The sequence below is a fragment of the Apostichopus japonicus genome, chromosome 8 (genome assembly GCF_037975245.1).
Source record: "Apostichopus japonicus isolate 1M-3 chromosome 8, ASM3797524v1, whole genome shotgun sequence".
Classification (NCBI taxonomy): domain Eukaryota; kingdom Metazoa; phylum Echinodermata; class Holothuroidea; order Aspidochirotida; family Stichopodidae; genus Apostichopus; species Apostichopus japonicus.
In genome coordinates, this window is record NC_092568.1 from 6,135,626 (window position 1) to 6,151,248 (window position 15,623).

The following is a 15,623-nucleotide window of genomic DNA, read 5'->3' on the forward strand; positions in this document are numbered from 1 at the left end:
CATATTTATCGTAAATAACAAAATGCATTGTAATATTTGTGGTATTGTGAAAATGTTAGTATCATATTTTGCATATTTTGTTCATTATACAGACCAAGGAGATCTGTCTGCATGTACTATATTGTACTACTGAGGGAAATGAAGAAACAATGCCAGAGAAACAACCAAAATGTTCATCAAGGCTTGGAACTCACGCTAGAGGTCACAAGGGTCTAAACATTCTAGCCTTCTCTTCATGTGTGATTCTGTCCTTTGCTACAAGATTCTATAAACTTGATACACCTGATCATGTTTGGTGAGGACTTTTCTTTACTTCTCTCTTTTTCTTTGTGGTGGGGGAGGGAGAGGGAAGAGGAGGGGACTGGGGAATAGTGAGGAGAACATGTCAGGTGCAACAAACTTGCTAATAGACATAGATTCTAAAATCTTGTTTTGCTTGGTATTACAGTTTATTACATGTTAGTAGATTAATAATAGTTCATTGCTGTCTTTACAAGTTATTAAGATGGCAGTTAGGTGTCTTCATTGATGCTCTATTATTACATAGTTGAATCAAAGAGAATAATATTCCATAAGTACTGTTAGTTGAGAACCACATCTTAACATTGATCCTCAAGTCAAGATATGATATGAATATATGAAGGTATTTTGACTTGCAAGGTTCCGTTACTCTGGGATGTGGATCACAGTAGTGATGTCATCATGAAGATTTTCTTCTAGAACTTTCCTTACCCAAAATAATAATCTTGTTGATTTGACCTTGAAATGTAACACATTTAGAATGTTTTCTAAGCTTTAAATGTTGTCTGTACATATTTAGAATTCCATCCAAAGGTCCTTTCTTCTCTTTTCTTACATTTTGTGTGTAAAAGATATAACTGTCATAAATAAGAGCATTTTCAGCTCAATTCCCCTGACGAAATCATCCAGAACATCATTCACAAAGTCACAGCAACTTTGAATTACTGATATTTATGACAAACAAAATGTTATAAAGATCAGATCTTGAGAATTCCAGTTTGTGAAGCAATCATCTTTACCAGCACAATATCACTTTAGAGGGACATTCTGGTATCTGACAATGTGATGCTAATATTGAAAAGAAACATATTCCTCACTGTTAGTTGAAAACCCCATATTGATCAATATCTTGTCCCTAACTCATGATATGGCTGATTCAATGAAACTTATGTTGTCTTACTAAACACTGCATTCATACCAATAAGTGGATTACAGAAGGTTGTTTGTAGAGTCATAACAGTATTTTTTTCTTCAAAAGCTCTGATTTCCCGTTATCATGTTGAAGTACCCTTTGAACTGAATTCATGTGGAATGTTGGCTAACCTGTCAAAGTTCTTTGTATTTAGTCTAGAATTTAAGGAAGATGCAGCCTTTTTTTGTGAACAATGAGTTAAATATGATGAAGAAGAACAATTTGGGCATTTTCAGCTGAATTACTGTTATGACATCATTCACACTGCTGTTGCCAGATGCTTTCATAAAAAACCACCAAATTTGAAAATTAATAGTTTGTCTTACAAAAGGCTGTGGGGATGCGGTTTTGATCTAAAAGACCAGAAAGTTTCCACTTATTTTACTAGCAATCAATTTCAGCCAAAATAATGACCGTTTAAGGATTGTATTGGAGGCACTAAGTTAACTTATGATAACTGATTTGTGATACTGTTTACTTTTCTTTTTTCTTTTGATAGTTTCAAATATGTTGGATGATCATTAAAATAAATTCAGACCTGCACATTTGTACTTGCACCCCACTCCTGTCCACTCCACCTCTTTCCCATCTCCATACCAAAGAAATATCCCACAAAATGACTTGCTGTTTCCTTTTTCTCTCTCTCTCTCTGGACAGCTGGGATGAGACTCATTTTGGCAAAATGGGAAGCTACTACATCAACAGAACATTCTTCTTTGATGTCCACCCTCCACTTGGCAAGGTAAAATATCATGAATAACATTCTCAGAAGCTGATTGAAAATAAGAAAGAACAAAGAGGAATATTAAAACAATACAAACCATTGTCATGCAAATTAAGTATAATAAAAGGTAATACAAGAGGGTAAAGGGTAACATTCAAGATGTGAATTATTCATTACAGAGTCTTGACTTTTAAATAATGTGCTTTTTGTAAATTACTGAGTCGTTCTATATTTGTGTTAGCTTCCTAAAGTTCTCCAGATGTATATTTGTTTTGTTTTTATGTTGTAGATGCTGATTGGTTTAGCAGGACACCTGAGTGGATATGATGGAGCTTTTACATTTGAATCTCCGGGCACAAAGTATGAAGATGTTAACTACTTAGGGATGAGAATAGTAAGGCTCTAACTTTGTAATAGTATTCTTTATTTCAATGTACCAGGTAGGGTGCATCAGTATATCGATATACCAAGTATACCTGGTTACACCAGGTATTCGTCAGCGGGTATATCGGTATCTGGTTTTGCTTATGCCGACGCACCCTTGTACCAGGTTAAGTGGAGGTGAGGAGGAGGAGTGGGAGTGGTGGGGTGTATTGAATGAGAAGAGAGTGTGAACGATCCTAACTCTTTCAATGTGTAATTTATATAGCTAATGATCATGATAGCTAATTATAAAACTACAAGGGAAAGAAGAGAACAATACTCCTCCTTCTTCAAAATTCTCTCTGTGAATGAAAGAACTGTGAATGAAAAAAATATGAAAACAATTTGTACCAACAAACCAACGTAAATTTAAGCAATATGAAACAGTTTAGCTGCAGTTGTATGATTATTCCACCATACCATGTAAGATTAACATTCATGTTGAGAATCGTTTTTCCAAAATACCTTTTATCTTCCATGTTTCCTATTCTTTGTCATTCATTAACAGCTATGTGCTACGCTGGGCGTTTTGATTGTTCCTCTGGTGTACCTCATTGTTTTAGAATGGTCATTCTCTGTCACAGCAGCTTCTCTGGCATCCTTGTTTGTTTTATTTGGTAAGGGAATCTTTACTTCTTGTTCTTGTAATGAATTTCTGGGATATGTTTCCTCATTGGGATGGATCTGTTGCAAGTAGGTATATTAATTGGCTAATATTAATAATGATCAGTGTCATGCAAGAAGGACAAAAACAACATGACTTAGCCTTAGAACTTTCTTGCCCAGTACAATATCTGTGTTATTTATCTTCCATTGAATTGAAAAATGAAGTCCATACAATAATTCCCAGTGGTATACTTTTCTTTTTCGTTTTTTTATTCCTGTGATAAGAAAAAATAGTGTCTTTTGCTTTCTTCAGATAATGGCACCTTTCTCTATGATAAGCATATTGGTTTTGTGTGTGTATCCTACAGATACTGACACCATTTCATTTACTACACTAACCCAATTCAGTGAAAAAAGTGATTTCTTTTGTCTATGATAACACTAGAAATTTGCTTTGTTTTTCCTTTTTTCTAAGACACTGGCACCTTGACCCTATCTCAGTATATCCTTCTGGATCCTATTCTTATGTTCTTCATCATCGCCTCTGTCTATGCACTGGTCAAATTTCAGTCACACCATGCTAGGCCATTTCAGTTTCTCTGGTGGTTTTGGATGACCATGACAGGGTTATTTTTAGCTTGTGCAATAAGGTGAGTTATTCTCCAGGAATAAATTGGTTGACTGAGATGGTTAGATCTGTTTATCATGACTTTACACAAAATGGAATAAGAAATGCCATGTCCTTCAGGTATCACTTTTAATCTTTAGCATTTGCTTTTTGGGGGAGGGAGGGGAGGGGGGGGGGTTGAGGTGTTTAATTTAAGAATCCTATGACATAAGATAAAAAAAACCATATACTATATTGCAAAGTGATTTTTTATAAGCAGAAGCCACACTGGATTTAATGTCTTGTTTTAATGGTGCTACAGACCAACAAAATGATTTTTTTTAAACTTCTCACTCAAACAAAATATTGACCTTATTCCATGTTTATGGAATTACCAAATGAATACACAATTAAGATATATCCTCTTCCATATTCTCTTTTTCAGCATTAAGTGGGTGGGACTGTTTGTGATTCTCTTCGTTGGAGCACAAACGGCGTGGGATCTCTGGGGACTGTTAGCCGACCTAGCATTATCAAAGGTAAGTTCTGTGATGAAGTGAACTTTACAATCTTATAGGGTAGAAATGCTCCCTTTCTGTAATCAACTGAAAAGATTGCTGGGCATGCAATTAAGCTTATAAAGGACTCTAGTGCTAGATTGGAAGTTTGAATGTACAAAATGGCAGATTTTCATAAATCACAAAACAGGGTATATATATATATATATATATTTTTTATGGAACTACAGTTTGACAGCTTGTGGCATCTAGGTAGTACTGATTGCTCTTCAAGTTCTGAAATCTTTAGCCACATATGTCTATTTCAGTTAATCAAAATCCTCTCTCCTCTTTTTGTTGAACAACTAATCCTAAATTAGTCACTTGCATTTCATTTCTGTGATTGTCCTTGCTCCATCAAATTCATTCAACTCAAACACTGTCATGTAGTTCATTTTTCTTCCAAATGTGCAATTAGTTGTTATTCTACTTATCGCATGATGACAGTAAACAATATGCCCTGATTGTTATATGCAAATTAATCCAAACTGGACTGCTATGATTTAGTGTACACCTAACGTTAGACTACATATATCTATAAACCTTACACTGACAGTTATGTCAAAGCACATGGGCTTGAGGTTAAGCTATTTTTGTGAAACTAGTACAAACAACTAATGTATATGCATTACCTGCTCATGTTTGTGAGTGACATGAATATTGTGCAAACACAAATAGCTTTGTTAACTTTATCAGTAATTATAGTAAAACAAATAACCTGGAATATATTAACCTGAGATTCTAATATTTAATCCAGACTATAGGATCTCAGTTCATGTAACAATCAGTGTAGACAGAGGGCGATATACATAATCTTTGCAGTGTGTATCTCTCTCGACTCACATTTATACTCCATTCGTTCCTCTCTCAGGTGACTTTACTGAAGCATTTCTTGGCAAGGTGTCTGTGTCTTATCATATTTCCAGCAGGGTTATACATTTCATTCTTTGCAGTTCATTTACATATATTAAATCAGAGGTAAGAGGTCATATATCTGTTAACTCTACTGTATAAACATCATAACAATAGAAAACAACACTGTTCTATCAAGGATTTTACCCGGTTTTTCCTTTTCAAAGTACAATTGAGTTGGGAATTTAAACTCTTCAATTAAGTCTTTGTACCAACAGCAATAGTACCTACTTTAATTGTAGTTTAATGTTATGTGATATTTACTGGCCTCTACATGTACAGATTCTTGGATAAAATGAGACCTATTGTTCAGAAGTGTAGTCAAATACCAAGACACTGTGTGAGAGGTATTAATCAATGTAGGGTTTATTTTGGCTTCAATGTGACACTTATTAAGAAACCGATTTTTTTTTCCATCATGCCAGTTGAAATGTGCATATGTTTCTAGCCCTAGATATTGTTATCTGTACTAATGTTAAACCAATGCTACTGCTGTACAGGAATTCACTCAGAGATTTAGCAATAACTGTTGCTAACTGATAATAAACACAGGAGGAAATTTTTACAGGGTGTAATTGTTAAACCTTTTTCTCTTAAATTTCATCATTTCAGTGGTCCAGGGGATGGCTTTTTCAGTTCTGGATTTCAATCTAAATTGGTAGGAAACAACCTCCATAATGTCTCCATGCCAGAGAGTAAGATATATTTATTATTTATTCCTTCCTTCCTTATCTCCTCTGGACCAGCTGTAACCAGCGATTGAAGATCCATTGTATGTGTGTTGTACATTGTCAACTTTCATTAGATTTACTTTAACTTAGCTAATAGGTATTGATTTCCTTTTTTCATGGCAACATCTGACCTGCAAAGTTCTTAAGAACTGTCCATTTTAGCAACATTCATTACAGATCTGAACAAGTTATAGAATACTATGTTTATTGTTGATTGCTAGCAGATGGTATACATTATGTAATCGATTGGTTTTAAGTGCCATAGCTGCACTGCAGTGATGCTGAGTGGGGTTGCTGCTAGCTCCCTCAGTATTCAAGTAAGTGGAGTCATGCCAGACTTGTTCTCATCTCGATCAGGATAGGGAGTGAAACTGTTACTCTAGATTGCAATTTTCTGGATACCTCTGAAAAAAGAACATGTGATATATTTAGTTTTCACCCAAAGCATCCAGATGTATAGAGTGTTATCAGCTATGGATATGGCATTCTAACTTGAAGTGTTCACTAAACTAAACTAACAATATAATAGAAGCTGCTGCTTCACAATTTATTATTTCTCCATAGGCTGCTTGTGGTTCTGTGATTATTACTATTATTTCTCCAGAGGTTGCTTATGGTTCTGTGATTATGATTATTTTGTCTCCAGAGGTTGCTTACGGTTCTGTGATTACTCTAAAAAATCATCGCGCTGCAGGAGGGTTGCTCCATTCTCATCCTCTTCTCTATCCAGAGGGATATGGTGCTGAGCAGCAACAGGTTGGTGGTACCTCTGATCAAGTCAAAGGTCAAACTTTCATTTGCCATGTATCTGTGATTTACTTTATGAATAACTCAAAAGAAAAAACCTCCATAAACTTCAAAACAAAGATAAGTTAGTGCTACCTACAGTTTGTCCTTAGTATTCTGGGATTCTCTTTTAGAGGAAATTGTTTTGTGTTTATAATATAAATAGATTTATTTTTTTTAGTTTATATATCTACAAATTTTCCATTTGTCTTTTAATATTAGGTTACGGCATATGTATACAAAGATGAAAATAACTTATGGTTGCTAAAAAAGTATGTTGAAGAAGATTTGCCCGTCGAGGATGAGATACAACCTGTGGAATTAGTCAAAAATGGAGACCTGGTGTACCTTGAACATGTAGCGTGAGTATAACAAATAGCACAGTCATTGGCTTCCTCTAATAAATTCATTGCTGATGAACACAAACACTCATGTTTATATAGTTAATTGGGATATCAATATCCTTAGTGGAGTCACAAGATTTCTGAATCAGTGATCACCTAGCAGAGTTAAAATTGTTTCAAGCATTGATAGGTGAAAGCCATTCTAGGTAGCATTGGTTCTTGAACAAGTATAAACTTTGCATGCCTGACATTGCACGTCATATGGGAATAATCTTTCATTTATTTCATTGAGCCATTGTGCCAAACTCCTATGTTCTGAATGTTTATTATTATTATTATTGGCATGTGGGAGTTAGGATATTATATACTATTAATCCATTCTTCATATCATATTTGTTCATTAAGAGAATTCAAATTTGAAATAGTTTAGTGACACCATTCATTATGTATTTACATCCTCGTAGGGTATATGGTAAAAGCATGTAAAAGAGTTTTTTATTTCCTTTACTTGGGTGTCTGCACCAACAAGACTCACATCTTTTTGTTTGACAGCACTCGCAGGAATTTACACAGTCACAATGAAAAAGCCCCCCTATCTGTGAACCACCAGCAGGTGACTTGTTACGGAGAGGTGAGTCTTTGGATCAAATATGAATATTCTGGATCTAATTTGCATAAGTTAGCCCGAGGGTCATGCATCCTCGTTCTTGATGATATAATTTATTGTTCTGTTCAGTACAACTATTCATTGTAAGGAAAAGACATGAATATGAATATTCTCTCTTCATTGAAGATAGAGTATCCAGATGTTCTATTTTGAGTTAGTTTGCAATTCTTAAAGATGTTTGGCGAAGGGACATCATTGTATGTCATGTGGTTATTATTTTACTGTCATAACAGATGAAACTGTTTCAAGTTTGGGAGATTCAGGGCAGGCGCGTAGTCAGGGGGGGTGAAGGGGGCAGCCGCCCCCCCCTTGAGCCTATTTTAAATAAAATTTCAATGTTTTTATGATATATGGTAATTTCAAAAGAGAAAATGTTAAGATGCAACGTACAAGGCCTTGGAAGTGCCATTTCCAGCAATCTGGGAGGCATTTTCAGCCAAAATTTTCTTGTACGCTTCGCGCCAACCATGGTGGCGCTATGCTTAGATAGTTTGCAATGCCATATCTATGGCTCTGATAGTTTGCCTACAGTTTCGCCCCTCCCTTGGCAAATTCCTAGCTACGCTCCTGATTCAGAGGGAGGGATAGATAGAGATGAGGGAGAGGAGAGGGTGGGGATGAGGAAGGATGTATGTTATTATATTAGAAATAGAACTACTACAGTGTGATGATGGCTTGTAATTAATTGCCATTTTTGGCTTATTTTTCATTTACATTTCAGAATGGTACGGGTGATTTTAATGATGTTTGGCAGGTACAAATACCTGGCGCTGCTGCTGGTGCTACGGTCAGTGTTGTGAAGACAAAACTAAAGTTAATTCACTACTTGACGGGTTGTGTGCTCTTCTCTCATTCCAAAAACCTGCCTGCCTGGTGAGTTCAACTGGCTTGTAGGCCACAATATGTAGTCAGTCAAGATGGTTACTTCTTTGCAAACAAATAAGAAATATTTTACAAATTTGAGGATTTTGTGTTGTTGTTGCTATTAGTGGGTAAGATTATACATTGATTGTCCTGGAATGAGGCAATACAAATAGGTCAGGATGTTGGGTTTGTCACCAATGTTCACAATCAGCTGAAGCCGATAGGCAAACACAGGATCAGTCTTGTCTACTGTGGTAAGTTTACTTTGTTTAGTATATATGTATTGAATGCACACTGGACTAAGTTTTGTTTACTGTAGCAAGCTTACTTTGTTATTGTATATATGTATTGAACACACACTGGACTAAGTTTTGTTTATCGTGGCAAGCTTACTTTGTTTAGAATATATGTATTGAACACACACTGGACTATGAGGACATATGAGGACTATGAGGTCATATTTGATTCTTTAACCCTCCAGAAAACTTACCAGCTTCAGTGTCAAGTTTGGTCTCGTAAATTGTTGTTATGATCAAGTTGTTGTGGCTTTTACTTCCTTACCTTGATGGTGTGAAAGTTTTATATTGATAATAATATTTCTGCTAGTTTGATATTAAAGACAGGGTTTCCCTGGGATTTCTCGTGTGAGAGGCAGTAACTGGTTTGTAACACTGGAGGGCATTAGCATCTGGAGGCATGTTTGCCCGGAAAATTTTCTAAAACTTCCTAATGTCAATTATCCTCACAACAAATTACATATAAATGCTATGTTAAATAGGCAGAAGAAATTAAACTTGTTCTCTAATTTAGCATTCACAGCCAATTTTAAGTGTCAGATGATGGCATCAGTTACAAAAGTTTTATTGCAATCATTGCATTTTTTATTCCTTCTCTGAAACCGTGAGGCGGGGATGTTGGTTATATGTTTGCGAGGCGGTGGCCACCTCACAAAATGAGTACCAGTGGAATCCCTGAAAGAGGCTAAGCTTGTGAACTGTCTGCTTTATTTTTAGGGGCTCTGAACAGCTGGAGGTGACCTGTAATCCTTACAGTAGAGACCAACGGGCCCTCTGGAATGTAGAAGACCATTATAATCATCACCGTGAGTAGTGAAAGGTCTGACTAATACATCTTGTAACCTGTCAGAGTCATGTCTAAAGACCTGGTGATTACGTTTCCTAGGTTACGTCTTCCACAAGGAAAACAAATGACCAACACGTATGTTATAAATTCTGTTGCATTTAGCAAAGCCAAAATGTAGCAAAGACTATTCAATACCAGAAGAACAACCATTATGTTTCCAAACATGAAGTATGAACAGATAATACATGTGCAGAGGCCTAGCCTTATTTTGAAGTAAACCTATTAACTTACCTGTTACTACCATTCAGTGATTAGAGTGCTTACTAGGTGACTCTACCATTTTGGGCTGTGAAGAAATTGGTCATAGCTTTGGTATGGAACATTGCACTGGTAAAAGGAGTGATCAGTAAACCTTAATCAGCTTCCTATTAAAGAAGAGCTATTTGCTTTTGTTGGACAATATAAACCAATCTGGGGAGTATTAAATGAAATATGAACCATTTCTCAAGTTATGCCTAAACTCTGGATAAGTTTGCAAGTTGCAAAAGTCACATTAGTGATGTCTTTAAGTGTTTTAATTTTCTTTCACTATAATATGACAATATCTTGTATTTAGGTCATTATTAATGTTTCCTTTTTTTTCAGTTCCTAATATTAGTTTTGAAGTATTCAGGTCTTCCTTTATCGAGAGCCTTCTAGAGAGTCACGTTGTGATGGCTCAGGTAATGTACCTCTCCTCTTTAAATATTGTGAGTCATATTGTGATGGCTCAGGTAATGTACCCCTCCTCTTTAAATATTGTGAGTCATATTGTGATGGCTCAGGTAATGTACCCCTCCTCTTTAAATATTGTGAGTCATATTGTGATGGCTCAGGTAATGTACCTCTTCTTATTGTGAGTTTTGCAATGTATATCTGTTACGAATGTGAACAGTTTAATCACCTTGGCACTAGCTAAGGTAAGAGTGCTCAGTGAACAAAATAATATAAATAAAACTTCCTAATTGCCTTTTATGGGCTATTAAAACAATTTTGTACTTAATTACAAGATCACATGACACAATTGTTTTCAGTTCATTATAACATACCTAATACAGATGTTTAGTAGTAATGTATGATAGTTTGGTATTAGCATTAATAAGTAAATCGTTGTGTTAGCAGTAGCTATTCACTACACCAAGAGATTAAATGATAATAATTGTTGAAAGTTGCTGTACTTTAGATTAACAAATGTGACTTAGATGTCACTAATGGCAGTTGTTTTGTACATCACCAGGGCAACAGTGACCTTAAACCCAAAGAAGGAGAAATTACATCAAAGCCTTGGCAATGGCCTATAAATTATAGAGTAAGTTCCAATTATTTTATTTATTCATCTGAGTAAATATTTTAGATTTATATTTTGCAAGTAATTTGTGTCTACTGTCACCATTTGTACATAATTTCAATGAGAAACTCACACGCTGTTATTGTTAGTATATGATCAGTTTTACATTTCGAGTTGAGAAGAAGTAGTTTGCAGTGTTACTTCTATTCATAGCACACTTGCTAAAAACATCCTTCTTTTAACTAGTTGAGGAATTTTAATAGCCTTACGCAGGCAAATAATCTCTTAGTGAAGTTGACATGCTTGCTGCTTGTGTTACATTGAACTTGTAACTATGACATCTTTAGTTAGCCACTGTTGGGAGACCTGATCTCAGACTGTAATATGTGGCTATACCTAGTACTATCAGTACAAGAACCCTACTTTTGGGGATCAAGATGTACGGCCATTGGAGGTTGGCAGAAATCAAACAGTAACAATAAGTGCTATAATATATCCCATGAACTGTACAAAAGACAAAGTATATTTTGTCAGTGGTAGGTTTCCTCACGACATGAAGAAGGTATTCATATCAAAGAGTTCAAAGGTTACTATAGGTCAAATTACGATCATCATTTACTTTCATGAGCACAAGAACCGACTTGTTTTTGATGGAGTTTAAATGTCATTTGTGGTCATTAGAACTGAATGTGGGAAATTTTTCTTGAATCCTTTATCTCAGAAATGCTATAATGGAAAGACTGTATCTTGTCAGTGATAATTATGTAATAAATAGATGGATAAATGTGCATTTATGTATTATGTGTGTTAGTATCTCAACAAGAAAATGGTTCCCTGTGATGGTCATTTACATATATTTAACACTACTGCTATGTACAGAGTTATGCCAATGATTGGTTCATCTATGATCAATGGCAGAAGTGACTCCTCTTTTTGAAAACAATTTCAGCTAAGGGCAGCATAAACTCAACATCTCGAAAGGGAAAGTGTTGCTAAAGCTCAAAATATAAAACAGTTTAATATTGAATCAGCATAACAATTTCTGGCAGTTGGAGTATCAAATCATTCAAGCTTTATTCAGACCTTTAATTAGTAACCTCTGTTAATGTTAATTAGCAAGAACAAATGAATACTTTTCATGGTAACACTTTGTCGTTAGAGATGTACACTGTTTCATAAACTATTAAACATTTTCAAAAGCACATTTGAAATATTAAGAATTCTGGTCATTTTCATTTTAAATGTGAAGTAAAACTTGCCTTGTCAGGCTAATGATTGAAAGTTTCATTTCAATTCAATTAATAGATTATTATATGGATTATTATATATTAGATATATAATATATAATTAGATAGACTATTAATAGATACCAAATTTAGCTGAGCTAAGTAGTTTAGTTGTGTTGTATACAATTTGTAGAAAAGTCTACTTTACATCAAAGTTTGAAAATAACCTAGCTATTAATTGAAGGTTTTTCTTCAGAGAAACCTTATCTTCTTCTAGAAGTACATTTCTTTATACAATTGCGGTTTCTCTGTCAGCATAAGAGCTCAAAACTATTCCACCCATTTACGAATAAAGAGTGGTTTTCTATAACCAAAATGTTACATGCAGTAAAGTAAGGTTTAGTGTTGAGGTTTAGAACCTTCAAGAATCATTACTTTTGACATTTTTATTTTTCATAAAAATTATCATAATAGTAAACTCAGTCATTGAATCCTGATGACATTGAGTATCACTACATCCAGGAGGGGAGGCAGATCTGTTGTCATGGTTACACTGTTGTCATTTCTGTTTGCATTTGATGTCCAACAGGGTCAACGTTTCTCAGGATATAATAATACAGAAGAGAGAATTTACCTCCTCGGAAATCCGGTGCTGTGGTGGGGCAACCTCTTCTTCCTTGTTCTGTTTCCTCCAGTCATCTTCATCTGGCTGGTCTGTAAGGAAAGAGGTCTGCAAGGGAACAGTGCAATAACTGGTAAGGCCCCTATGGAACTCATGCTTACTGAATTGAATAGCACCTGCAATTAAATAGCCTGGTTTAGTATGTATAGAGAGAATAGTGCTCACCTGTGTTGTGGATGGCCTTATTATCTGTCTGTTTGATTATGTAACCATGGTAACCTGTGAATTATTCAAATTTTTTTTCAAGCCATCTGTCAGGTAACTTTTGTAAAAAAAAAAATACCCTCACATATGATGGTCACCTGGTTTTGTTTTTGTTGTGCGTTGAAGCTTGGCTCTAATACATCAGTGTTTTGTGATTCTTCACTTCGATCTTGCGCTTGAAGATAGCAGTGCAAAAATATTGTTACATCAAAAATAAACTTGAACAGAAATTGCTTCATATTTTAGTTATTCCTGATGCTCTGCCTTGCTTTAGATGTGTTTACACTTTGACAACCTGGATATCATGAATGCCAGGTGTATTAGCTATTAATCTAGAAATTAGTGATATGCCTCAAAGGGCAAACTCATTGCTAGCCTATGAAGTCAAATGTACAAAATAAAATGTGAAAACCTTGTAAACACGATAACTCAATATTATAATGTTGGGTGGACTCTAAAGTTGGCATGTAGATACAACATATTGAGGTCTCCGCTGCTATTGTTTTTGGCTGGGATCAACGGTCATACTAGGTTACCAGAGGTAAAATTGTGTACCTCAATAGTTCATGATGGATTAACTTCATACTTGGCATGTGGATCAATCTTATTGACTACAACAATCATATTCTTTCTGTGAAGTTCAAAGGTTATTTGGGGTCAACAAAGTCAAAGTCTGAAAACTTTGTAAACACAGTAACTCAAAAAGTACATCTTTTTAAAACTTCAAGAATGATAGATGCAGATTATTTTGATTGAGTACAAGAACCCCATTGATATTGGTAGAGGTCAAAGGTCATTTGTAGTCAACATTTAAGTCAAACCCTGCAAATCTTGTAAACAGGGGTAACTCGAGAAGTACATCTACTTCATACTTTATAGGTCCAATGAGGTCAATAGGTGTCAAAGTCTGAAAACCTTTTAAATGTGGTATAAACTCCAAAACTAAAGCTATAATTTATCTGTGAATTCTCCAATGCTATGATTTTCATTTGGTGAACAAAGTTTGGTCAAATTCAGTTCAGCTTAGTTTTGTGAAGGGGCTCTATAGGTCTTCAACAAGACATACAGTCATCCAGGAAATGAGATCTGCTTCAAACAGTGTAGCTTTAACCCAATCACAAGGGCTCTTATTGGTTTTCACCCTCTGACGTTCAAAGGGTTAACAAGTTATCTCAAATGGTGAAAAAAGTGGCTCAAGTGGTCAACAGACAACAGCTTATCTCAAATGGTCTCAAAATTAGCCATTTTCTCTGTGATGTATATTAGGTGACTTTTTGTTTTGGCGGTAGGTTGTGTTAATTATTTCAGTGTATAAACAATGTCATGTAACTCATTTATTAATAACGATTGTTAAAGGAATGGTTGGTACAGAGAACAGTACATTAAAATATTTTGGAATTAAAGTTCTGTACTGTAAAATCCTTACCAGTTTATTTAATGGTTAATGCCCACAAGGGAGTGCTAAAATAGAGACTTGGAAATCTCTGATCACTTAATGGTCACTTAATTCTTGGACAAAATTAACACACTTACCTTACATTAGTCAGTTATTTGGAATTTTGAGCAAATTGAATGGCAAGGAATCACAAATCCAGCTGGCTTTCTGGTTCTACCATGGTCTACTGCATAGAAAATAAACTTCATGGGCCTTGTGCAGAACACTGCATTAGTATGACTTGGGTGAATCTAGTAGAAAGTGGAATATATAAAACAACACAGCTTCTTTAATATCCAGACAAATACTAAGTACTTACTGTTAGTAGCATTTGTAAGAACAATGCATTAAGTATTAATTACTCTGGTGAATCAAGTAGGAAGTGGGATATGAAACCCAACGCACAGCTGCCTTTTAATCCAGAGAACATTAAATATTACTTCTGCAACTTCATAAAGTTATTTGTCTATTAGTAGAAGCTGTTGCGATTAGCTATGTACAAGAAAAAATATGATAAAATGACTTCAATAATATTTCTGATCTGCTTCATCATTTTTTCCACAATCAACGAAATTCCTGCAATAATAACAAATCACCCTGTTTCTGTTATTCTAATTATCCACTTCACACTCTCTGCCTCTTTGTAATTTATTTTTCATTGGTGATATGAGGTCCATCAATCTCTTGTTATCGATATAAATTAATTGTTAATCCAATGGGATCAAAACTGAAAGGATAAGCCACGATTACATCTTATGCAAGAAGAACGTTGAAATTACGTTGAGGGGAGGATTCTGTTATTTTTTCATTCAGAATATTTATTGCGTTGACAAGCCACTGTGTACTTTCTAGAGGTATGACCACATATTTCAAGGCTGTTCTTTAGGCGAGACTTGTCCACCATTTGGATGTACTACACTCAACCATTCAAGGAAAGATAAAGGAAATGAAACCAAAGGTCTTGCCAGGAAATATGAAATGAGGCTTTAAAATGAAAGCTTGTAAATTATGACACCATCAAAGATTACATTAAATTTGTGGAAGGCAAAATTGTCAGTGTTGGAAAAGCTTGAAATGATTCATGTTTAAAATGAAAGCAGGAAAATTCTAGAAACGGTGAATAGCTTTTAGTAATATTTGAGGGATACTGAAATTATGTGTTACCATTACATAGCTTGGAGAAAATTACAATATAATTATGGAAACTAACACTATAAACTAAGGTGACCATA

At 35.0% G+C, this 15,623-nt stretch overlaps 1 protein-coding gene across 3 annotated transcripts in view; it reads left to right on the forward strand.

The window, feature by feature from the left end:
* Positions 1-15,623, forward strand: part of LOC139970514 (protein O-mannosyl-transferase 2-like) — a 30,616-nt gene that overhangs the window by 2,648 nt on the left and 12,345 nt on the right. For all 3 annotated transcript variants that reach the window (XM_071976283.1, XM_071976284.1, XM_071976282.1), the window contains exons 2-17: positions 93-295; positions 1,871-1,955; positions 2,227-2,331; positions 2,869-2,977; positions 3,442-3,616; positions 4,019-4,112; positions 5,002-5,108; positions 5,655-5,737; positions 6,420-6,529; positions 6,782-6,921; positions 7,456-7,534; positions 8,292-8,443; positions 9,448-9,536; positions 10,163-10,239; positions 10,794-10,865; positions 12,660-12,825. In XM_071976283.1, coding sequence (XP_071832384.1) covers positions 93-295; positions 1,871-1,955; positions 2,227-2,331; positions 2,869-2,977; positions 3,442-3,616; positions 4,019-4,112; positions 5,002-5,108; positions 5,655-5,737; positions 6,420-6,529; positions 6,782-6,921; positions 7,456-7,534; positions 8,292-8,443; positions 9,448-9,536; positions 10,163-10,239; positions 10,794-10,865; positions 12,660-12,825 — 1,846 coding nt within the window. The remainder of the gene's footprint in view (positions 1-92; positions 296-1,870; positions 1,956-2,226; positions 2,332-2,868; positions 2,978-3,441; positions 3,617-4,018; positions 4,113-5,001; positions 5,109-5,654; positions 5,738-6,419; positions 6,530-6,781; positions 6,922-7,455; positions 7,535-8,291; positions 8,444-9,447; positions 9,537-10,162; positions 10,240-10,793; positions 10,866-12,659; positions 12,826-15,623) is intronic.